The sequence below is a fragment of the Tachypleus tridentatus genome, chromosome 10, assembly GCF_004210375.1.
Source record: "Tachypleus tridentatus isolate NWPU-2018 chromosome 10, ASM421037v1, whole genome shotgun sequence".
Lineage (NCBI taxonomy): Eukaryota > Metazoa > Arthropoda > Merostomata > Xiphosura > Limulidae > Tachypleus > Tachypleus tridentatus.
In genome coordinates, this window is record NC_134834.1 from 45280139 (window position 1) to 45307424 (window position 27286).

The following is a 27286-nucleotide window of genomic DNA, read 5'->3' on the forward strand; positions in this document are numbered from 1 at the left end:
AAGAATGCTATTAAAAGTGCTTTTTGAATTGGTGTTATTTGTAGAAGCTGATTTTTGTTATTATTTTTAAGAATATCAGTTTTATTTGTAAATATTGGTAATTCTTTTTCTTCCAGTAAAGGGTTGTACAGGTGATAATAGTGGGAAATTTCTTTGTCTAGAATATCCCTAGAAGTTTGACAGCAGATTTTAGTGATATTCATGAGTTCTCATAAACAGAGAAACAGGAGATGTTTGGAGTGACTTAGAAGAGGAAGACAAGAGTGGGAGAATGTTGTGGTAAATAAAATACTTGAAGTTTGAGGCCAGGGAAAAATACCAATAAAGTTGAGAAGTCTATCTTATGCAAGAAAATTAGTGGGTGGTATTATGATTGTGTGGTTAATGAAGGCAAGTAACAGTACTTTTGCTCAAATAAATATTTTCAGTATTTTACTCATCACTGTGACTAGAGATTTTGCAAATAATATATAAAAATTGTAAGATAATAAATAGTAAGTTTATACTTAAAATATGACAAAATAAATGTTACCTATTATATATGTAAAAATGGCTGGTTTGGGTTGAGAAAATTTTTTTCTACTATGTGTATATAGTTATACACATAAATATACAATTATGTGTATATATTAATCACAGTATATATATATCTGGGATTTTCTTAACTAATTATCTGACATGAAATATAAACTAGATAGTTCATGTGAATATCTTGTATTATCAATTGAAATGTGTTAAACAAGAAAAGTTTGTTAGAATTATCCAGCTCAGGAACTTGATAAAACATTCAAGAGTAATTCTATACTAAATATTTACATAAAAGTAAATTGATAAACCTTCTAAATTACTTATAAATTAAACTGAATATATAAACAGTAAATATTAATTATAACAAATACAAAGAACATTATATACATATTATGTATGTAAAAACAACTGGTATGGGTAGAGAAAGCAATATGTAGAGGAGCAAACAACGTTTCGACTTTCTTTGGTCATCGTCAGGTCATTATGTGCATTGTATCATGGACAGTTTTTGCTCCATATCACATCAGCTGAATATTTCACATAGTAGTAGTAAATCCAATTAAGTCCAAATAAATACATACAATAATTATATATACACAAAAACTATACAATTAAACAAAATTATATATAGTATACAAATGATCATAATTTATATTTTCTATTAAAAATGTAGCAAATATTGCTTTGCATACATGAAAATTGGAGTGACACAACCTGCAATCACTATGAATTTTCAAGTGTAGCATCAGTCCACTAGTTACTCCTGAAACAGAGGTGCTACATAGCAGGTGTTATGCACAGCTCTGATTGTAGTTACACGAGTTCAGAAATCTGTACATTTGTTGATCACCTGTGCATGTGTATCTTTGAAATACTATGCCTGTAAGTGCTTTACATAAAGTCACGAGTATGCAAAAAAAAAGTATCTTATTACACTTTTAAGAAAATGAATATTGTATTTGTATAATATACCTTAGGCTGAACCATATATTCTAATTATACTAGATATCTTTAATTAATTGCATTTTTATTTCTGGTAATACTCACATCAACAATGAAATTTCTTGTTTCAATTTTAAATACATCACTTTTAGTTATCTTACATAAAGAAGACAGTTGCAGTTCTCATTCATTTTGCAACTATTAGGTATAAGAGTAAATCCAGTGATTTCCTGAAGCACTTTGGTCAGGTGAGCTAAAATCCTACAAAGCACTTCCAGTATTATCTCATTATTTTACAGGTGTGGTATTAAAAAATGTTCAGTAAAGATTTAAAATTAATATTGTAATGGTGTTCTAGCTTGTATCCTAAAAAATGTGACAAAGTAATTTCAGTTGTGTAACTATAATGAGTTTCATCAGGTCCATGAAAATCACTTAATGGAAGCTTTCCTGAACTAAATTTAATTGATAGTTGTTTTGCAAATAAAAGATTGCATGCCTAGATATAAGAATAATGAAAAACTGTGCTGAGGAACAACTATTTAGTAACTTCTGTCATGAGAGCTTCTAACAGTCTACAATTGTAATTAAAATCAATTTCATTTTTAATTATGAGTAACAGTAAACTACAAATTCTCTCCATGAACACACTATCTTAGATCATCAGTAGGGTACCCTTACTGCTAGTAGGTAGCTTGCTCTGACTGTAAGTCAATATTAATCAGAAAAAAAATACAGTAGTTGTACAGATGCTTTAAACTAAGCAATCTGAGGCAAAATTTAAAAATGTTTAAATTAAAACACAATCATCTTATAAATTAACATTTTCCTGTATCAATAATGTGTTTCTTATAAAACCTCTTCTGACAGTTTAGTTTTATCATAACAAAAGTTTCTTTTCATTGCCAATCTAAGCATGCTCCAGCCTTTATACCCCCATTATATTCTAATACAGGGTGTTCGGAAAGTCACTGTGCACTTATATATTTATTAACGTACAAAACTGCACAGTGACTCTCCGAACACCCTGTATAAATTAAAATCTTGTGATTCTTTCTACTTGTGTTGATATGCCTCCTATATCAGATTTGCATACAAGTTCCTAATGATTACTTCCTTTTCACTTTGAGATGATCCAAATTAACAGATCCAAAACCATTTTATGAGAAGGAAGGGAAGAGTTAAGTATTATTAGAAACAGTTTTTTGACATAGTAAGATGTTAACTGCTGAAACACACCTCTTCTTACACTTTAGCTAGAATCCCATGTTGAAAAAGTGAATAGGCTAGTGATGGAAAGATACAAACAGAAAGCATTTACATATACAAAGAGGTGTGTGAAAATGAAATATAGTAATAACACACCAGTGAGGTATGCCATATTTTTGGAACAGGTATGGTCTTTGCCCTGACAGCATAAAATGTAATTCATGGGCAGTAAAGACCAGACCACAGAGGCAAATGTCTTATAACTTTAAAATAACATTAATTCATCCAGCCCCCAACCAATCAGATCTTCCACACCTCCTCATTGCAATTACAGGACTGAGGACCCAAACTGAAATCCCAAGTATAGTGGCTAGGGCATTAAGGCTGATTTATTCTTAGTCTTGTTTAGCAACATGGTACTATTGGAACCCAACATGAAAAGTACAAAATGTTGTATGGGGAGCCACCAGAATTATGAAGAAAATATGAGCAATACAAAAATGGACAAACCCTTGCCTCAACCTGATAAGTGCAAAATGCAACAAACTGAATTTGGAATTACATGACTTCACTCAGCTCAAAGAAACAGAGACTGGTTGATATTTGGTTGTTTGGAATTTACTGGTGCAAGGCAAATAGGCTACATGCACCAAAAAACAGTAAAAAATATAAAAGTAAAATTAGTATAAAATGAAAAAATAAAGTAAATTAAAACAAAATAATGTCCAAAATTCAGTTAACAGATTTCAATAGAATAAAAAGGCTAATGGTCCATAAAAAGTTAAAAACACAAAGACATTGGACAGTGTTACCATCACCAGTGACACTGTCCAATGTCAAGCATAAATCCAGAGAAAAGACAAGTTGTAACAACAGCACGTTAGTAAAACATAGGCTATTATGACTTGAGTTTCACAAAAGCCATACTATGATGGATCAGTCTCTGATAAAAGAAAACAATAAGTTAAAAAAAGTGTGAATAATGCATCACCTAATTCGGACAACTTCCTCTTCTGAGTATTATGGAAACAAGATGGCCAAAGAACAAAAGGACGCTTAATCTGGAAAAGGCTTGTAATAACGTTGCTCACTCCATGTCGATTGGGTTATTCATAATAAACAGAAGAAGATTCAGTGCCCACTGACCCCATCCTCCATGAAGTTTTATGAGGGCATGCATTACAATGTCAAACAAGGACATTGCAGCAATGCCAAAGTTTCATGAGCACTAGACCCAAACACCAGCATCAGAAAAAATGCCCAATACAACCAGCCAATTGACCCAGGGGTCCACCCCAAGGTACCTATCTACAGGAATTAAAGGCCCAAGTGGCATGTTGGGGTTGAACCCTTCAACCACCAAGATCCTCTCCTCCCCTTCATGGGTCACCATGCACAGCAAACACGTGGGTGGATGTTTAGATCCCAAAGGAGGTAAAGTGAAAGTACAGAACTTTCTCTGGGAGGGCCCATGGAAATGTACAGGTATGCACATTGAGGGGAAATGGAGATTACCTGGTTTAAGATTACCAACTAAAATCCTATCTCCCTAGCCTAAGAGACAAGGCAATATCTCCTGTTCATGAAATTAAAAGGAGGATACATTGCATCATGCCTGGAACTCCAATTAGAAAGAAGAGGATCTAGCCTCTGAAAATTTAATTATGGGTTTTCCAAGCAATGAAAAGCTAAGGCATGGCAGCACCCTCTCTCCATCTATCAGCAACTCTCAAGGTATGCAAGCAATGTCTAGGAAACATGGAAAGATTAGGTAATCACTCAAATGGTTGTTCCCCTTGTGATAAAGGAAAAGAATCATAAGTCACAGGGAGATGTGTACAAAACTACTTGATATACTAATACAAAACGGTGTAGAAGGTGAGATGTTTGTGTAAGGCTTTTGTTTAGCTGTCTAAGCAAAAGGAAATGGCTGGAAAAATAGAGTTTAAATTCTCCACATTCTGCTCTGAACCCCTGCAAGCTAAGTCATTGAGTTGACAGAAGAAACATCACAGCTCATGTAAGACTTCACTATTTTACATATGATAGATTCTATGTCCCCTACAGAAAGCTCACCCTTCCTTGATGACAGAACAAAATTAGACTTTAGAGGCAGCAGATTAAGAGCACTAAAAGATTCCATGCGTTTTCTTATAGCAAAGCCACACGGGCTATTTACTGAACCCACCAAGGGTAATCGAACCCCTGATTTTAGCATTGTAAATCCATAGACATACTGCTGTACTAGTGGGGGACAGAGATTCCATACCATAGATATGAATATGGGAATTCATATTAGAAATGTCTCAGTTCTTTGTTGTTTAGGAAATTAAAGAAAATAGACAAATTCAAAACCCAACAAAACAGGCCTGAAAAAATTTGTCTAAATTGTAGGTATAATAAAAGTTATACAACACATAAGAGAAACCTGCAACAATCACATAAAACTGTCGTCATAATATTCTATTCTTGAAAAAAAGTAAATAGGAAGTAAAAATAAGGAGCTTATTTAAAGATCTAATATATAGGAGCATTGATGTAGGTGGAGGGAATCACAAGATTTAAACTGCTATGGACACTGTAGTGGGGTATAAAGGCCAGAACAACCACAGTAAATTCTATACCAATGCTTAGATGGGTAGAGAAGAGAAACTTCTGTTGGGATAATGCTAAAGTGTGTTTTGGAAACAGATTTAAAAGACAGTCCGTAAGATTTTATAACATAGTTTCAAGCTCTGAAAAAAAAAGAGAAAGATATAATCTTTATAAAGACAAACTCTAGATCAGGAGTGGGCAACTGTGGAAAGCAGCATGCGGCCAGTGGATAGCATAATCATGGCCAGCTCTAGTTTAGGAATCAACTTTTCCATCATTTATTTTTTTTATTGCAAATTTGGTAATCAGCAACTGCACTGTCTCACATAATCGCTAATGCCGAGCTCTTCATCACTGCCACATTTTGTAACGTCAGTCTGGTTTAGATGCTTCTTATAGAGTGTATTGTTTTGCATGCACTTTTAAAGATATTTTTATTGTGCAACTTTAAAGTGTTTAAATATACTTTGTTTTTAATCCCATAATATGGATAGGTGAATAACTTGAAAATGAAAGAATCCAGATGATGGTGAACACTTAAAAAATAAAGGCACAATTTAATTGATTCTGGGCATTACTGCCAAAAACAGAATGTCGCATCACAGGAAAAACATGAAATGAGAATTTATTGAAAGTTGGGAGTTGAAATTTGCAGTGATTGAAGCAAATAATAAGCCAGTGTGTCTTTTATGTAACAAAGGTTTTAGAAATAATAAAGTATACAACCTTAAGCAACACTTTAACAATTTTCACGATGAATTTGATGTAAAATTTCCAGTTGATAGCAAAAATTGTATTAATGAAATTAGCTGTCTCAAAGCACAACTTCACGAACAAAAGGAATGCCTAAAATGATTCTTATCATCGATAGAATTAGTTATGTTAGCTAGCTATAAAGTAGCTTGGATTCTAGCTCAAAAAAGAAATCATTTTCTGATGCTGAACTATTAAAAGAAATATTGATTGTGGTCAATGAAACTCTGTTGGAGAATTATGATTCAAAAATAAAAGATGATATTCTTTAAAATGTAAATAATTTGCAATTAAGTCAAAGAACAATTGTTTGCAGAATAATCAGTGATGTCGAGAAACCCACTTGTTGAGAAATTTATATGCAAAAACGGCTCGTTTGGGTTGAGAAAATATTTTACATAGAAGAAGCTGACCAGCTTCCGGTCAGTTACCTCTTTCTTTGTGAACCTGACGATGACCGAAGAAGGTCGAAACGTTGTTCGCTCTTCTATGTAAAATATTTTCTCAACCCAAACGAGCCGTTTTTGCATATAAAAATGTTTGCAGAATGCTAGAGTTAGCAAAAGACATAGAAAATCAGTTGCTTGAACAACTAAGACTGTATTTCTCTTTTGCACTAGATAAGTCAACAGATATTAGTGACACTGCACAGTTGATATTTTGGGTTTGATATGTAGCTTCAGATCTTCAAGTGATGAAAAAAATGTTTTGCCTTCGTGGATTATGAGATTAAACATGTGGAAAAAACACTTTTGTAAAATTTCTTGAAATGTGAAAAAAATTAAATCTGGATTTTAAAAAATTGGTTTCTGTCACAACAGATGGTGCTCCTGCCATGACTTGGGCGAAATTAGGATTTGTTTTTCTTCTGAGGCAGCATTTAACTGAAAATAATGTGAAGTCCACGCTGCCATCTTTCCATTCCATTTTGCATCAGAAAAATGTATGTGCTCATATATCTAAAAGTGATGAATTGAAAATTCTGATGGACATTGTTGTAAAAATTGGGAATTATATTAGAAGTGGAAGCTCTCTCATCCATCGACAGTTTGTTGAGTCTTTGAGTAAAGCAGTGATCTTACTGATTTTGCAAATGTGCAATGGTTAAGTAGAGGAAACGTCTTGGAATGATTTACTTCTTTCTTCCCAAAATAAAAGAGTATCTTGTTGAAAAAGGTAAGATTGAAAGTTCCCTGAAATTGAAACTTTGTCATGGCAGTGTGATTTGCACTTTCTGTGCGACATGATGGCTCACTTGACAAACTGGGATACGAAGCTCCAGAGAAGAGGTAAAATAATAAGTGAGCAACCACACAACCTATTCATGAATTTCAACTAAAGCTAAACCTTCTTGCAGAACAATTACAAATGAATTATTTAACACATTTTGCAAAGTTGAATAGTTTTCTAAATAATAATAAGGATGATGATTTCTCTGATACTTAAGATGATCTCTATGTAAACTGGATCACAAATCTATCTTCAAAATTTGAATCACATTTCTCTGAATTTAAAAATTTAAAACTGATATTTGAATTTTTGCATGATCCATTTCAATTTGACTTAGGAAATTTCAGTAAGGAAATTACATTTTATTGTTTCTGAATAAGTGTGGATTTGAAGATGAGATGCTTACCCTGCAAAGTGTAGAACACATAAAAGGTAAACTAAAATGTTCTATCAGAGAGATGTGGCTCACTATTTTAATAAATGAGAGTTTACAAAATTTAAAGATAGCAGTTTCAGAATTATATGTCATGTTTGGATCCACATGGGTGTGTGAATCAACATTTTCTACACTAGATTTTCTCAAGTCTAGATACAGATCATTGGTTTACTGACATAAATTTAGAGGAAGAGCTAAGATGCTCATTGAGCATATATATTAAGCCAAATTGCACGAAACATTGATGAAAACCCCCCTCAATTTTCACATTGAAGGTTAGTTGAAATGCAATTATTTTGATTCAACTAACATCTTTCTTCTTCTTCTTTTTTTTTTGAATAGTGTGGCCAACATTGTTTCATTAGCCACAGCTATGGCCACTATGAAAAATAAGTTGTCCACCCCTGCTCTAGATATATAACATATTTACAGATGACACTCATATTACCAACTTGTCTTTTTATACCGTATGCTATGGATAAGGTCCATATATAGCATTATACTGAACAATTTTATATTTTTGACAGTTGCAACACTCAGTGTAAAAACTTATAAAACAAAACTGGAAAAGTCCATTCATTTTCTTAAAATATAAAACAAACAAAGCATCCCATCAATACTTAGTGAAAGTATTTGCAATATTGATCCAAGGCACCCCTTTTTAGCAAATTATTTTTACCAACAATGTCACTGACCCTCAAGCAATTTGGTGCATAAATAATTTAAAAATACATACACAAACTGATAACATTGCAGAGAATTACAATGCAATTCCAAGATTAATTAAACATGTATAACACTGATTTGTAAATTTATAAACCAAATTAACCAAGTGTACTACATTGCATGTTTTCTATACATTTACTCTTAATATAAAAAAATCAAACTTTTTTACCATCCCATATCCAGACACTTTTATCTCTACTACATGTGGCAAGAAATTTTCCTGATGCTGACCAAGCAACACTTTTAACTTCATTTTCATGTCCCTCAAGAGTTGCAGTGCATTCAAATTGTCCACTTTTTTTGTCCCAAATACAAGTAGTCGCATCAAAACTGGTTGAAGCTAACATGCTGCCACATGGAGACCAAGCTACACTACGAATTGTACGTTGATGTCCTTCAGTAAGAATGGTTTTGCATATCCAATTTTCATCTACAACACAAGAAATACAAAATTATATGATAAACTAAACAAAAACACATACATATTACACAAATATCAAAGATTACTTGTGTATAAATTTAATAGAAAACATCTGTTCTAGTTAACACTAGGGATATGGGTAGATAAAAGGGCCCATGTTATTATCTATTTGGACTGTTGCATCCCAATATGTACTGAATAATGTTACAATTTTCCTATACTGAAAACGTATTTCTGATAGGTACTTACCACAGCTCACATAAATAGGTATTATGATTCAGTACTGCCCTCTACATGAAAAAAAAACACATACCACAAGTCTTTTATCTCCCCTCAGTTGGAATTGAATGATTTCAATGCACCTCTCATGCAAATCAACATTTGATAGCCCTGTACCAATAAGAATGCAAGATACTCTCATGACGTATGACTCCCTCTATTCAATTCTATTGGCTATCACTGACTTTTGGCAGAAGATAAAAGCACTTGTTTTCAGTGGGGTAGAGGGTGGGAAGTGTGAGAAAAAGCAAGTACCTCTTAGAAGTACATTTTCAGTTTTGATATATTATAACTTCTGATACAGAACATTACCTTCTCTTAGATAAATCACTATAATCCCATGCTGAATAGATGGAGGGACCAGTGAAAAGAAAAGAAAGAAATCCTTTGAAAGCATCCAAAAGACACTCTCTAAGATGAGACAGTAAGATTTTACAATCTGATGTGGGGAAACACACCACTTCTGAATGCAGTTTACTCTTTGACTATCACAGAAAAATATTACACTAAGAGGAACACATTCAAGTGAAAGAAAACTAAGGCCAGATAGTGATCTAAACCATACAATATTTATGAAACTCAATTCCAAAAAAAAAATAAAAATAAAAGTAGATAAAATGAAAAGAATTGTCCCAGATCTAGAACAGGTACGGCATGATGGATTGTACATGGCAAGTCAACTACATCTAGAACTCATGTTGCTGGGTAACAACATTCATGTGGGAATCAGAAAAAGGATCATACCGATGGCAACTACAATAAAAACTCAAACATCTGGTTGGAGGATAAAAAAAGAGGGTCATACAGTCTTCATAAAATTTAAGAGCCCAGGGGAAATCAGAAACTCCAACTTATGAACAGGGCGCATATTAATATAAAAAATTGACAGATCAATCCAGAAATCTGACATCTAAAACTGAAAAGATGTCTGTGTAACATAAACTATCTCCTTCAATATTGAAATTGACTGAAACTGCCTCAAACACGGGATAATAAGCAATGAGGAATAGTGGAAGGGGAAGTACAGTAATAATCTGCAAGTACTTTTACTGTGATCCACAACACTAATAAAGTAACAAGAATGTAAATGATGGAAGAATACTGACACCTGTAATATGTGTTTCGACATACGTTGATTGGTTCAACTTTAAATCCAAAGTCAAGCTACTGGGAACCAACATCCACATGGGGTTACGATCCCAATCAACGGGGAGAATTTTAACAGCTAACTCCCATGCATTTCTCCTTCATATTGGAAAATACCACATTTTACATCAGCAAAGCACCACAGCCCTACTCTCAACTGAATGGTTTTATATCTTATGTTTCATTAACCCATTCAAGAGGATACCCCCACAGTCCGCCACTCTCATAGCTGAGTACTAGAAAGTGGTAAAAGTATTTCAAAATCCATTGGTTTGGTGTTTTATGGCATAAAGCAGCTAGGCTATCTGCACCAAACATCCAGTAAAAAGTTAAAGTAAATTTAGTAAAATTCATAAAAGGAAATTAAGGTAAAACAAAACATTAATAGTATTAAAACAATGTTTACATCTAGTCTACAGTGGTAAGAGAAAAACTACACTAATACAAGTTGTACAGGAATTTTTGTAGCATTAACTGCAATTATCATAATTTGCCAGGAAAACAAACAGGTAAGTTCAAAAATCACCATCAGTCACCTGAAGTTGGCCTTTCAAGTCCTTGTTCCATGTTATTTGATGTTATAGCCATTTTCAGAGAGTATAGTAATAAAAGTTTTAAAAGACCTGTAGCAAAATTTTAATAAGTTGCTAGGATGACTAACAGCTAGTTCAAACAGCAGTGTTAGTCTCCTGAAGTTGGCCTTTCCAGTTCTGGTTTCGAGTTATTTGACATTATGGCCATTTTCTAATTTCAAATAACTAGATGAACTTTGATTCTTAAAAGGGGAGCACATTTAAAAATGTCTAATGTATAAATTAAAATCTTAAATAGCATTAAAAAGATTAATGGCCTTTATAAAACTAAAAGCATTTCCAAGGTGGACAGTGTCACCATCATCATCAATAACACTGTCTAACATTATGGATAAACCTTGGGACAGATCCGGTTAAAAACAATCAGAAGAATAGCAACAGAAGCAGGAGATAGATGGTGCAGCATGTCATAGTGTACATCATCAGGTCCAACTGATGTGCTGCCAGACCAATGAAGGGCCAGTTTGAGTTCCACCAGTGTAAAGGGACAATTACAGTCATAGAGACAATCAGCTCGAAAGGAAAGAGGTGATTGCTTGGCCCGAGTCTTGATGGCTAAGAAGGTGGAGGAAGAAGCAAAAGTATTAGATACCCGACAAAAGCTTTCACCTAGAGTGCAATGTGGCAGGCAGGATTCCACTGCAGACGAGGATACAGTGAAAAATGTGTCCAGGTTTTAGGAATGCATTGAGCAGCTGCTTGTATGATACAGCCAGTTACTGCTGCCACACAGTCGTCTATTGATGGCTTACAGACAATAGCAGGATCAAGTTCTGAGAGAGCAGGGAAAGAGGGCCAACTTGCATGATACAGCATCCACTGGGGCATGCAGATCGAGTGACATCAACCACGGCCAGCCTCTCTCAAAATTATAGGAAAATGATCACTGCCTTGTGAATTATTTTCAACTTTCCATGTAAAATGTGAGAATAATAAAGGGGAGCAAATTGAGAGATCAATAGCAGTAGAGAACTGACTAGATGCATGAAAATAAGCAGAAGAACCAGTATTAAAAAGAGAAAGGTTGTGATCAGAGAGCATACACTCTACAGAGCGACCCCTCCTATCAATATCAGTACTACCCCAGAGGGGATAATGTCCATTAAAGTCCTCCGTGATTAAAAAGGGAGATTGCAACTGTTCAGTGAGAGCATCAAGGTGTTATTGATCATATGTCTCTCCAGGCAACAGGTAGAGAGAATAAACAGTAATAGTATGATCCAAGGAAACACGGATGGCTACAGCCTCCAAGGGTGTGTTGAATGGTAAAGACAAGGTAAGCATATGCTGATTAAACTCCATGTACTCGTCCATCACACAGCCTGTCATTTCTGTACAAAGAAAACTGCAGAAACTGACTGTATCTGTAGGTTTCAGAAATGTTTCGTGCAAGGAAAGACATACAGGATGATAGGAAGCAATCAGTGTTTTGTTGTATCCAGATTAGAATGTAAACCTTGACAGTTCCATTGTATCAAGATGGCCATTTTTATTTCTGTGTAGGTGGATTGGGTGGAGAACTCTTCTGTTTACAACCACATCTTTTTTCCTTACAGTCCTTATTCAAGGGAGGTCTACTGACCTCCATGGATCCTGCCCTGGGTTGACTGGGCAGATCTTTGCTGTTGGAAGGGGATTCCAGTGACTAAGGACATGAACAAATGATTGTTTTGCATCTTGGGGTGGAAGAAGAAGATGTATCTGAGGATATGCCTGTACTCGGAACCAAAGGGAGTGGATCTTGGGATTTGTTGGAATGTAATTAAGGGACAGAGGTAGGTGTTGAAGGTGATTCATCAACTTTTTTAACCATGGAGGTCAAAAGACTTTTCATTTGTTTTGAGAAAGATTCTTTGGAAGCCACAAAGAGATCTGTCTGCACTCCCACTGTAGTTGTGGAATGAAGTGCTGCAGCATATGAGATGAAGTGGTGGAAAGCAACTTTCAAGCCTCAGGATAAGTAATGTTATGAATATTTTTCAAATGCTGCACCTCTTTTTCTTCCAACCATTTAGGGCAGGAAAGAAAGTAGGACAGGCGATAGCCATTGCAATTGACACAATGAGGGTCCATTTTACACAGATAGGCATCATGATCCTTGCCACCACAACAAGAACACATCAAGGAACCACGACATGACTTCTTTGAGTGACCAAACTGCTAACACCGGAAACATCTGAAAGGGTTTGGAATGTATGGCTGTACCCTGCAATTAAAATAACCTGCCTTGATAGTGGCAGGTGAGTGTTGTGATGTAAATGTCAGAACGATGATACTGGTCGGTATTGCAATTCCATCTTTGTGAATGGAGATATGCCACACTGCAGAAACTCCATAAATGGAGAAACCAGTGAGAATCTCTGACTTGGGGATGTTCTTCAAACCCCTCTCAACAATAACTCCTGGTGTGAATTCAAAGTAACATGAGGTGTAATCTCAATAGGCATATCCATAATCACCTTTCAATGCAAGAGGAGTTCACTGTGTTGAGATGTGGATATCTCCACCAATGTGTCACAATATTGTAGCTTCTTTACTGAGTTTGGAGAGCCAGAAAGTCCCTCTAGTACATTCTGAATGAAAAAGGGAGATATTTGCCCTAAAGGTTTGTCTGAAATAGAATGTAGGATAAGAAAATGAGATACAACAGGTGTAACAGATGTTGAAGATTGCTGCACAGAATCTCCAAGATGTGGTCATTTACCTATGGATTGTTATTTTAATATTTTATTTAAGTTTTTATTTGGAGGATCCATAATAAAAAAAAGGGAAATTTTGGTGCCCACTGACCCCACCCACCATGAAGCGTTATGAGAAGATGCACTACAATACCAAACAAGAACACTGCAGCAATGCCAGAGTTTTGTAAGCACTATACCCAAACACCAACATCAGATACAATGTCACCAACACCTGTTGAGAACATCCAACACTGGTACTTGGTTGACCCTAGCCCAAGTGGTCCAACTGACTGACCCAAGAGGGGCCACCCCAAGACTGTCCATCTATTTGAACATACAGGAATCCACACCGAGAGGCCCATTAGAAGAAAAGGATGTAAAAATGCAGTTAAAGTTCAGAGGAATGACTGTACTTGAGACAGTGCAATAGGTGACCATGAAATGCTATTTTTAAAAGCAGATCACATTATGTTATTCAACAAAAGACATGGAAGGCACAGGCAGCAATCCCCTTCTGCTTTACCCATGTTGTCCAATATGCGAGTACTGTGAGCATAAACCTACAAGCGATTTTGTCAAACACCCCATTTGTGCAGTGTGCATTGCATGGCCATGACAGTATATTAAGAGTAGTCCACATGTCAGATTGAAGAATTTCCTCCAAGGGACAATGAAAATAAGAAACTAATGAAAAGGTAAGGTGTGAGATATGATGAGAAAGCACCCAGAACAAAGAAAAAAAGGAAAATGATTTAAAAGCCAAACCCAATTGATGAGGGTTGAAGGAGAAAGAGGAATAAAGAGGTAGGAATGGGCACAACAAAAGGAAGCTGTAAGAGTAATGTAACAGTAAAGGGCATGAACAGGATGTAAAAAATTAATCCAGATCTGGCTGAGAATAAAGGTTGAAAATGGAAGGAAGGGAAATCAATGAAAAGGAGAAGTTACCCTCATGAGCTACCAAAATTTTGTGGAAAGAAGAAGAATTGAGGCACAGTAGAAGATATATAGAATGATGAGGAGTACAAATGGCAAATAGATCAGACTTTAAACAATCATAAGTTACAGCACTTGGAAAAACAAAAGGTGTGGGATAAGGGTACCAAATAACCTGAGATGAAGGAGAGAAGAGGCCTTAAAAAGCCAATGAAGAAATCCATAATACAAGGAATGGTGAGTTCAGCAGGGAAAAAAACCCTTGCCCCAAAGACCAATGGTAGAAAACACTTCATTTATGTTGATAAACTTCCAGAAAAGAAAATGAATGACCTCCATGGCAAGGACCAGATGAAAACCAGGTGCAATAACACAAGTTAAGAAGAGCTGAATAAAGCAACAATGACCAATGTGGATGAAGAAGGTTGGAGTCAGAGGAAAAGGGGCAAGTTAGAGTTGAAGAAGCTGGTGAAACTATGGCTGAGCTGGCCAGAAGGAATGTGACACATAATGATATGAATATCAAAAGTGTGAACACAAAAAGAGAAGATCCAATGTAGGAATACAGAGGGTTCAAGAATGGGTACTACTCTGGTGATTGAGATAAGCAACAACTGTAAAATTGTTGGAATGGATCATTACCAGATGATTCCTGACCAGACGGAGAAAATGAATCAAAGTACAATCTACAGGAAGAAGCCCCAAAATGTTGATATGATAAGGTTGGGCCCAACTGAGATGGCTGTTGAGAAAAACACCCAAATGTACAAGATGTGTGGTAGATCACACGAATGACTCCTCCAACATGATTAATAAGCCCACTCAAGCAGCTGTTCACTGCGATGAGTATCCCTTTTTGAAATGAAATAACAGTAGCTAGCCCTCCATATAATGATGAAAACACAAGCCATGAGCACATAAATGACAAGTAAATGCTTTGAGCACCGAACAAAAACATACAGAGCCAGAGTATGTTTAAAGGACAGTGCATAAAACTGATAGATCATAGAATTGTAACTGGTGAGATACTGGGATATTCAAATAAGCAATCTGTAGTAAAAGATTGCTAAATAAATCAAGCTCTCTCTAAACCAGAACCCATTGGGTGGGTAGTCACTGGTACTGTTGGTAACATGCCCATCTACATTAAATAATACAAAAAGATGAGAAAACAACCTGAAGAATGAACAAGTAAAGGCTCAGAAGGATTAGGACTGGAAAGAGGAATAGGGGCTTCTCTTGGCTCTGACTGCAACAAACATGCTATCAAAGAAGAAAAGGTAGGCTTTTGATGCAAAAATTCCACACATGATTTCAAAGTTTCAGATACACAATTGAAAATATGTTGTTAAGAAATAGGACTCATACCTAAATCCATAAGATAAGGGGCAGCAAATGAATCTGGGACAAAGCCACATTTTGTCCCAGAAGATACCAATAACAGGAAAATCATGTGTAAAGTGAAAGCCTAAGACAACAATCTAGCTAATGTGGAGGTAATAAGAGAGATTTTGCCTTGAAAAACCTACAGGGTCTCAATGGATTGCCTCAGAAAGGAGATGGATGGTAGATAAATACCATAGGAGGAAAGTAAGTGTAAGATGAAAACTTACATGAAAGGGATGAAAACTGGGCATGGGTTAAATGCACAGGAAAATCAGGAACCAACCCTCACACAAGTAAAAATGACCCCAACTGTGAAGGGTCAAGAAACAGACAGTCAGCTTGATGGTAAGTTAATAACAACTGAACCATAGTCCATGCTGGCACCCTCAACCAATTGTGAAGCAAACTGCTCAACCTCAACCCTAATATCCTAGGAGGGTGAAAAAACTAAGTATGGATAGGAAGAACTATCTTGCAACAAAAAAGAACATGGATCACAGGAAATTCATGAAATAGATAAAACATCAGATACTTGAGAAATCATGTTTAAAAATGCAGTATTAGACCTAGTTGTTCTACAAGTGTGGCATAGGAAGACATGGCAAAATATGATTATGTGAAAAGGCTAATAAGATCTTCATTAGCCTGAACATGTATGATTTGCTCATGAAGAAGTGGGAGTAAGTCCAGGAGAAGAAAATTTACTTATAGAATGATCAATCTCACAGTAGATAATCACAGGTAAATTCAACAAAAGGTCTCCCCCATCTGCACCCTGTGAAATAGTGCTAGTAAAAAGTATGGTACTCTAAGTAGTAACACAAACCTCAGAATCCATTGTAGAAATATACATGAAACAAAAGTGTTTGATGTAAAAAATGCAAGTGCGAGAAAAAAAAGAAGACTGGGAAATGAATTTAAAGTAAAATACCTCTTGAATGTAAATAAAAATATTAATGATAAAATCCCACTTCAGAAATTAAACGATTAAAGTCATGAATGGAAATTACCTGAAAAGCACCAAACAAGAAGTGATGATAGTTTGATAGAACTGAAATGAGAGAGGCTCATGCATCATTATGATTTCCAGCAACAGAAAGGCATTGGATGCAGTTAATTACAAATGAGGGGAGATAAAAGGTTTGTGACATCCATATTTTATTTTATTTTTTGCATATAAAGGGCAACACTGAACAGTAATAGCTATTTATGTGAGAAAAAATGGTATAACATTCTGGAATCAACTCTTAATATTACACAAGTTTTGATTTAATTATTTTCAACATAAATGTTCTATCAAGACTGTTCTATCTACTATACTTTTGAAAATGAGAGAATCTTTCATAGCTGCAGCACTTGAAATTATTTTAGGCAGGATTAGAGTAAATTAATTTACAACACCTTTTTTATTTATTACAATTTTGTGCCCCAACAATATTAAAAGTGGGTTGCATGTATACCTAATTCATTTTTTATTGCTCATCAGGATCTCTACAAGGCTACCCTTAAATTAAAATTTTTTTAGGTAGGATTAGAGTAAATTGATCTATGATCCCTCTGGCTAAGTCAGATACATTAATGAAAAAGGGTTTCACTTCAAGAAATGACTGAGCTATAAGCTAAAAGTTTGTTGCAAAAAAACAAACCAAAAAACAGAACAACAAAAAACCCACAAACTCAGAGTTGTTTTATGAGCCACAGCCAGAAATGTCAATAATTACCTTACACATTTACTATTACATCCTTTATAACAATCAGAAAGAGAAGACACAGCACTAGTTGCAGGTGTGCCCCTAAAATGATAACATGAACTTTGGAGTTCATAATCAAGAAGAATGAATCAAAAACTGAAATTATAAATAAACATGCAACTGTAATAAATTGGGATTAAATTAAAGTGAAGAAACTGTCTGAATAAAATTGGAAGTAATTTAAATGAAAACCACTTCACGAGCATACTCAAATGGAATGCAAAAAACTTGAAACATACAAAGAAACATCTCTGAGTAGAAGTGTTGCCAAATGAGGAGTGATAGTTGTTAGAGATGTATAAAGGAAGTCACATGCATAATGTATGACATGCAACTATTGGTGGTGAAGTCACACATGATAATTTGCATGAGAGACGTATTGCAATCATTTGATTTTAGGAAAGTACTGTATCAGAGCCTTACTTTTATTACCAGTTTGTTTTAAGGAAGTAATTATAATACTAACTTATAATGTATTTTGCATAAATCTTAATAATGTAAGATACATTTCAATTTAAAAAGCCTTGTACACCTTAATAATATAACTCAATCTGTTTTCTTAGATGATATACATCAAATGTCTGTCATGAAGAAGTGCCAAGACTGCAGGCATATAGTATGTGTAACTTTGCAAGGTAACAGACAGAACAATACAAGTTGCTCATGGAATCTTAGACATATCAATCAAATAAATCATGAATAAATTTTTTTATAAACGTTTTTGACAGAATTTGATTTTTCTTGTTGTCATTACTATATTTTCCATTATAATCATATCTTAAGAAGTATTCATATATATATATATGATTACAATTATATGTTTGATTCTACATGGAAATTTAGGAAAGTGTTGTTTATATATTTTTATACGCTACTAGTTTCTTTTGTACTTTTTCATGTTTTAGAATTATCAGGAACTTGCACAGTAAGAAAAACTGAATAAGATATAAATTAGAAATGCAAATTTCACCTACAGTTGACACTTCCATAATGGATTTAACTTTTGTAATATAAACATATCACATACAAGTTCTATCCAGACTTACTAGTAAGAATCAGCTTAATTCAAATAAAATTATAATTATCCAAAATAACTCCAATATCAAACCCATGTAGAATCTATACATTACATACACAGTAAAGTGTTCACTTTTCTACAATGATAGGCCAAAGTTTTGGATGTGAAGGAAAATAATTTTGAACAGTCTCTCTCCCGCACTCCTGGCTGGTCTCTGCTTATTACATATCTTTCTTTATACCTGTCTGGTCATGTTGCCAACAATAAAAGGCAATTAAGAACTTTCTATCATTGAAACCATTGACTGAAACCTCCACAGACTTAATCTCTTGACAACTGGTTTTATGTTTTCATTCCCAACAGGATGTAGGTCATCCAATACATAAACACCTATATACTTTTAAAAATATCTATCACTATTGGTCCTATGTATAGCAATAGGTCAAAGTGTGCATGTTACAGCCTTTATACAGAGTTACATTCAAAAGTTAAACTATTTTATTGATGTATGTCACAAAGCTTGGTATCAAAACATATTTATAATTTAAGTTGTTATATTTTCTAACCCTTAACTTAATTTCAAAAAGAGATATCTGAATAAATTCTCAATCTGTATCTATAAGAGGTACTTGATTTAATGGTACTGCGACTTTTCATTTATAGCTTTTTTCACCTCTCTTATTTAACTAACTAGAAACACATGCTATAGATACTGATAAGCCAAATATAAAATTTTCTACCTTTTAGTTTTTAATTTTGCTTTACTAAGCTCTCACTATATTTGTTCAAACACAAAATTCTCTTCAATATCCTGTTTTATTACATGAAGTGAGTACAATCCTAACTGCTATTGTTAATGGATGTGTTTATAACCAATGGAAAGAACTATTTCAGTACTATGTCAGAAGTATTAGAACTGGGAGTGCTATAGCACCCCAACTCTGCATGTCAAGCAAAGCACCCTCACTTTGCAACTATTTCCTACACCACCACTATATGTTTCAGCAGTAAAACCTGGTAATTCATCAAAATGCCTTGATGTATTTGGACTGAAGGAGTAATACTTTGTTCTTAAAACTTATTTATAGGTTATAGTAAGAGTAGAATTGTATGTTCCAATAAAGTGTCTTGTGTATTTTGTGTTTTTAAGTGCACACTTATATCTGAAGGTGAGTAATGGCTCCATGGTGAAATGGGACAAATTTAGAAACTGATTGATGCAAGACAAATCTATTAAAAGGCATCAGTCCCCAGTTCTCTTGGGGACAACAAGCAGACAAAAGTAAAAGTTTGTATATTTATGTATATTTTTTCACAAAAGCAACTTAAATGTGTGAATTATAAACAAATTCAAATAAATTAAAATTTGTTATTCAGGCATACATATAGGATGTCTTTTGATGTCATATGATTTGATACTTTGTGACTATAACTTGCACAAAGCTTTAGGTGAGTCACCTAGTTTTCTGGTACATGGGTTAGACAGTTCACAGAGCAATGAAAAAAAAAGACAATCAAATGAAAACAGATGTAAACTTCTATTTCTTTTAATATGAACTGATTTTCACAAAGTAAATTTTGAAAGTATGAAACAAGAATTATCTGTTGTAAATTTGGAAACTGAATTAACTGGAGATACAGCTCAAAGGTAAAAACCTTTGAAAATAAATTTCTGAATATTCAAAACACAAAAAATGGTGGTGGTAAATAAAAAAAAAACAAGTTGGTTTGTAAATGTCATATAGAATAAGTTTAACCCTATATGCACGAGTTAGATTCAAAATGTGAACGCCAGAACCTTTAACAGAGAGCCCTTCAATGTAGTATTATGTACACAAGAGTTATCAACTATCCTTTATCCTAAATTATTGATATAGTGACAGTAGAGAAGAGACAATACTGGATGTAATACATATAGGAATAGTGAAAAATAACTGTAAACATGCAGGCACTTTATGGGATCTAGAGGTTATGCAAAGGCAACAGCAAACTGTATGATAGACAAAAGTATTTTTAGCCTTCCCTGAGCATAAACTTGCACTCCAACTTGCCACTGTCTATAACAGACTGACATCCTTGATTCAAAGATATATTATAACATATTTGATCTGTTGTACAACAGTTGTAAATTTTACTCAGAGTTTGGCATATTTCAAATAAATACACATTATAAACACAGAATTATAGTCAAAATTATTTCTTCAATACAACTACAGTTAAATACACCTATACAGTTTAGTAGATTAAATCTATTAAACTATCCAACATTGGTGTACCTACATAAAAACTGGATAAAAATCTAAAGAGATTATAATGTGAATTATTAGGTCACATTTTGAATATCATGTTTGGTCATGAGTGCATAACATTAAATTGTTTAAAATGCTTCAAAGAAGGGCAAGCATGATACCTGGAAAGGAAAGGTTCCCATATAAAGGCAGATTAACCCTACCACTATAGATCAGGGGTTAAAGGCCATGTCATTGTGATTGTTGATTTGCATTCAAAATTTTATAGAACTTCTATTTTATGAATTTATATCAATAAGTTTATTTCAAAATGTAGATTATAATTCATATTACACACTATTCAATTTCGTTATTTAAAAGTAAATATTAAACAAAACTTAAACATTGATTTTTGTATGTGACATGGTATGCTGAATGCTGTACTGATTCAAACTAGATATTTTTATGCTATAATACAAAGTATATAGTTCTGTATGAATTATAAGCCTAAATAACTGATACTAACATGCTACAATATAAAATAACCTATCTTTTCTGGTTGCTGAGAAATTATTCATGTAGTGGATCAAACATACTGGTCCTAATCGTTTTTAGAAACAGTTCCTTATGTACACTTACTTGTGTATATGACATGTGAATAACCAACTGAAAGGTGTCAGCTACTTACTATACTTATGGTTATGCATAAATGTGGAACTGACTATATTAGTTCCAAAAATTAGCCCTAACATTAATACTAGTAATACTATTAAACTATTGTTTCTATATTATTCATATAATACTTTTAGTTATGATCTTGAAAATAATATCCTATTGGCATTATCAATAGTAATGTTATAGTTAAGATTAATACTATTTATTAAACTAAAGTTGAAACATAAAGCACGCTTGGTTAGAAATTGTAGCGTCATACCGTATACGCTCATACACATATATATTGAGATTTAAATTTTAAAACTGTTACCTTTCTGAGCCCAAATTCGAATAGTTTTATCTGCACTACAACTGGCTAATAATGATCCCTGCGGATTCCATGCGACACACCAAACTCGATCGCCATGTCCTTGTAGGCATACAATTTCTCTTAACTCCATAATATCTAACTTAGTAGTAGGTTAAATCTTAAAGTTAAACAAGGTTTAGACTGTAGATATTTCTCTCTATATATCTCCCCCCTCATAACTATCGCTTTACCACGAAATTTCATCAATGCTCAAATAGCATGTGCGTAGCAGATATGCGCGTGCGTATGACCTGTCTTAAATAATCGTCCAAATATTATCTTTCTAGTTGTATCTTAACTTGTAAGAGGTGCGTAAGGTATGGTATTGTATGTTTACTTAATATTAATACTGTTGTTTTTTCGTTATTATACAGGCTTAGAATTGGTCATTTCCTTTTGAGAAGGTAATTTATTTCTGTACTTGTTTTAATTCCTAAATACTATTGCTTTTGTTTTCGGTATCAACAGCAACTGGTTATTGATATTAATACGTCATATTAATAATACCAGTATTAAATGTGTGAGATTGACATGATGTCAGTATATTTTATTTTTAAACAATTATATCATTACTTAAAAAATTCTTGAATACAGGTGAGTGTAGACTAATGAAAAAAAAAACTTGAAAGTGATCTAATTTCAAGTGTTGTATAAGCCTAATTTCAGTCTAAGACTGGTATTACAATTAGTGCTAGTAGTAATAATACTTACTAATGGTATAATAGTATTAATTCTGATAAATGTAAACAACTGTTCAAAATATAACCTTTTTATGATTAAAATTAAAACTAATAATGTCATATTAGGAGTATTATGTTTTCACATTTTGGGAAATATTTACAGATTAATTTTATTAAGTAATATAAGTTTTGTTGTGCTGGAGGAAGTAATACTACTGTGGTAATATTCTGAAGTAGTTGATTTTAATTTTCAGTTGTGCTGGCTGTGTTTGAATTTTTTAAGTATTTCAATTTCACAGTAGGTGCTGTTTAAAGAATTATGTTCTTGTGCTCATTCTGCTAGCCAACAAATTGTTTATAATGTTAACCATAGTAATATTATTAACAAATAATAACACTTGTATGTATTCTGATTTTATAAATGGATGAAACCTACTTTTGTGTCAGTATAATAACATGTAATGCATTACATTTATTTGCAAAACTGTAAATGTTGAATTTTTGTATTTGTTTAGAATTGTTTTATTTGTGCTTGCTTAGCTTTTTAAGTTGTTGTTATGTGTTGTTTTTTGAAGTTTTATTATCACCTAATTAACTCTACTTGAAATGTGAATATTTTGATAATAAGTTAAAGAATCTTGCTTATCTACATCAGTTCTTACTGTTTTTCTTTGTAGTGCTATTAGAGTTTTTATTCTTCCATTGTCTTCAAGCTTGATCAGACCTGGATTGAATATCAGCCAGAAGAAGTAATCAAAAGGAAACATTATTAATAGTGTCCAAGTTTTTAGATGTGATAGGTGCATTAGATTAAAAACAAAAAAGTTATGAGGAATTCTTTATCCTATGGTATTGGTATACTGAGAAAAAATAATGATGTGGCTTAATTGTTGTTTACTTTTCCCATTATACATTGAAAAGTTTGTGGTAATTTTGTTGATTTAACAATAAATTTTAATACTGACCACAAGTTAAGCATTCAGCTATATTTTATTTAAAATAGCTTGTAACCATAAGAACAATTTGACAGTTTTTAGTTTCAAACACAATGAATTTGGTAAATAGAGACCATTAAAACAGGCTAATAATGATCCCTGTGGATTACATGCAACACACCAAACTTGATCTCTGTGTATTGAAGGGGTCAATTTGGCTTATTTCTGTAAACTTTCTTTATTACTCTAAGAGAGTATTGTATTATAGTGTCATGTAAATAGTAATGACACAAGCAATAATTTGTTTCCTTAGTTTCAGCAGAATTCTACTTCAATCATTGGCAGTAAAATAGACACAGAATATAAGTTTGTAATTAAGTACAAAGCTACACAATAGGCTGTCTGTGATCTACCCACCATGGGTATTGAAACCTAGATTCTAGTGTTGTTAGTTGGCAGACATACCATTGTGCCACTAGAGGTTGTAAAGAAACTAAATGTGAAATGTTTATCAGTTCAAACTTTGATCAATAATAAAAAAAAAAAAAAAAAAGAGGCACGGTTAATCCATCACCTGAGACCTCCTGTTGACTATGTTCCATGTCTTGGCAATGTGCAGCTTGGAAACACTTGTCCTGCATACATCAAACAAGATATGGGGCATTAAGATTAAGAAATTTATTACAATAAATATGGAATTCAGCTTTGCATACCTTATTTTTGGTATTAAGTGCATCTTGCTTAGAGGGAATTTGGACATTGTCAGAAGAGTGCCCTTTTAATGCAGGAGTGCTAATGTACTTAACTATTTACTAAAAGAAGGATGTAATTCCAGAGCAGGCAAAAATACAAATTTAGTCCAGAAACAGTAGCAGGCTCACAGAAGTGCTATTTGTGTATTGTAACTTGGGTGCTTCAAACCATATGTGAATCATTCATCTGGTGTGATGTATGAGGAGGTTTCCCATGATCGTGACCTCAAGTTCAGTGAAGTATAATTGGAAAGTAACACCTGCCCTGTAAACTGAGTGAGGGTTTATATTGGCTGGATATTGAGTTTCCAATACCAGTCTACCTGAAAACACAACATTCAGTCAGTGATAAGAAAAGGGAAAGCCATTTCTACCACACTGACAGAACATTACTGCTCTACTCTCTACAGAGTGGAATGGATTGTATGTAGGAAAAATCCTGCATGGTTCAGACCTCAAATAGCTAGAAACTGGTGAGTAGCAAGGACTCCCATTTTTCACAATAAGAAAAAGAAGGAAAACCCAATGGAAGGTATCATAAAGACAGTAAAATGGGTGACCATGAAAACCCTATTTTTAAAAGCAGACCAACATTATATTTTAAACTGGATATAGGGGATGCACAGGGATCCCCTGTCTGCTTTATTTATGATAGTCCATTAGTGGATACAGTCTGGATGTGGCCTTGTTTAAGAGAAAGAACATTTCAAGGATTTCACTGGCAGTCTTATGGAACGCTCCATCTCCTAAGTGAGTGCCTAAAAAGGCTTTGATGGTCCTATATGTTTACCTTGTGTGACATCAGTTTTACTGAGCAGGATCCAGTAAGGTATGGAAAGGGAAAAGGTGTGTATAATGGTACTATGAGCATTCCATAACCTGATGATGATGAAACAGATTGCTGAGATAGTGTGTGAGGAAAAAATGTAAAGGATTGTCAAAGACATATAAAGTGCTAGATTGAATGCAAAAACACTTGGAAGCACTGAGGACTATCCTCATCCAAAGAATATGCTAAATGAATGAGTTGACAAAGCTGTCTAGTAAGGGTGATGTGAGAAATATCATGGGTCAAAGAAGTATTTCAAGGAATAAAGAGATGGGAACAATAAAAGAGACCACATAGCAATGATTTGTATGGAAAGGACAAGACAGGCAATCGGAACAAGAATAAAGATGGGAAAGATATAGGAATGAGCATGCTGAGGCATTTTGGGGAGAAAAGCATTATCAGGATAGAGAAAGGTAAAGGAGAAATGAGAGAGAATAGGGAATGAATCGGTGGCATACACAAAAAAATTGATGACCACAGGTGAAAAGGAGGAAGAAATAGGTTTTTAGAGATTGTATAAGGATATGGAAAACAAAGGTTCAAATAGAGGAAGGGTAATGACATGGAAACAGCATGCAGCTCAAAGCTGGGAAGGACAGGAAGATGGGGAGAACTAAAGTGTTTAAATAATTTGTGATGATGAGAAACTCATTTGAAGATCAAAATGTTGTTCTCTGCTTTATTTGTAAAAGTGTTAATACCTATACCAGTCATCCTGAGATACATTTAAAGTAGTTAAAAGAATGAAAGAACATAATGGGGAAGAAAACTTTATGGAAAGAGGAAAATTGACATGAGAGATAAATTTATGGTAACCAGCAATGGTTGCTATTGATGAACCACGGTTGAAAAGTTACATGAATAATTCAGAGAGATGGGGAACAGAAGGGGAAAGAATGGTGTTAGTTATCAACTCGCACCACACATTAAACTGGTTATTTCTAGTGTAATACATAGACGTGAACAGACACACTTTCACTGATTACAAGACACAAAACAACACAATAATTAAACAATAACAAAATTCAACATTTTAATGAATTAATCAAACAGTTATGCAGACTCAATCCCCAACTTGCCTTCAAACCACACAAACCTAATACTACTCGCTGATTTTCGTACATAAGATGGACTTCACCTAAACTTTTCTGATATTTTTACCTTGGCCTCAAACTTCAAATACTTTATTTTCCACTCTTGTCTTCCTCTTCCAAGTCACCCCAATAATATCCTATTCATACTTCTAATAGCCCTTCTACTCTTTCCTGTCCAAACTCTACATCTCTTCCTATCTCAGAAGCTACCAAATCTCACAGTGACACTCCTACCACTCAATCTACGTAATCAAAAACTCATTCATTCTCTCGCAGTGAATCTTGAAGTTCTCCTAGAGGACTAAGCACAAATCACACTTCCCCCAAAACATCACATTCCACAACTTGCAACATTCGGTTTTCTTATACTTCTGTTGTTGGTTCTGGTTTACCCACGAACCTTTCCACTCCATTATTTCTAAAACCACACCAAATTATTACCAATATAAACACCACACGTTCCATACTATAGTCTTCACCAGTCAATCAATCGCTTGTAAAACTACCTTAATTAGAACACCATAGTCTTTCATCTGTTAGCACAAACTCTCAGAACGACCAGCAATGCACTCCACTCTTAAAAAGATAGTTACTTTCCTATTCCTTCCCTTACACCAAGCGATGAACCACTCTATTACAGTAAAAAACAACTATTTCAGGAACTTAGAAAACTCGCTGAGAAACAAACAAAACATTATCAACCTGCCAAGTCACAAGTAATAAGATAAAAAAAACAGAAACGCACCTCAATCTCTCACATTGAAAACAACGATAACAGTAGGAGCACATGCCAAGAATTTTTGCAACAAATTGCAGCAATCCTCAAAAACACCTCCTTAGAACTCCTCAATATCACTAAAACATTCTGTCGATATTCTAGATAAAGACATTTTCCAATATTATTTATACAACCCTTTGGAGGAAGAAATAAAAAGAACTAAAAATTATAAATAAAACCGATACATTCCTTCTTAAAAAGAATAACAAAAAAATAATTTTCAATCAATAACACTAATATGGACTTAAATATCTGGATAGGTTGGAAAAAGTAGAAGTAGGAAATGAATTAGGAGGTGATTGAGAAACAAATATGTGCCAGAAGAGAGAGTAA

General features: G+C 34.0%; 1 protein-coding gene and 1 long non-coding RNA gene across 2 annotated transcripts in view; one reads left to right on the forward strand and one right to left on the reverse strand.

The window, feature by feature from the left end:
- Ciao1 (cytosolic iron-sulfur assembly component 1) overlaps positions 1–22113 on the reverse strand; it is a 39169-nt gene extending 17056 nt beyond the window's left edge. Inside the window, exons 1-2 of the mRNA XM_076461131.1 lie at positions 21844–22113; positions 8589–8849 (exon numbers count right to left, since the gene is read on the reverse strand). Coding sequence (XP_076317246.1) covers positions 8589–8849; positions 21844–21973 — 391 coding nt within the window. The 5' untranslated portion in view covers positions 21974–22113. The remainder of the gene's footprint in view (positions 1–8588; positions 8850–21843) is intronic.
- Positions 22114–22120: 7 nt separating this feature from the next.
- LOC143229184 (uncharacterized) lies at positions 22121–23532 on the forward strand. Its single transcript, XR_013015716.1, has 2 exons — positions 22121–22286; positions 23240–23532. It is a non-coding gene; the product is annotated as an uncharacterized LOC143229184 (long non-coding RNA).
- The last annotated feature ends 3754 nt before the right edge of the window (positions 23533–27286 follow it).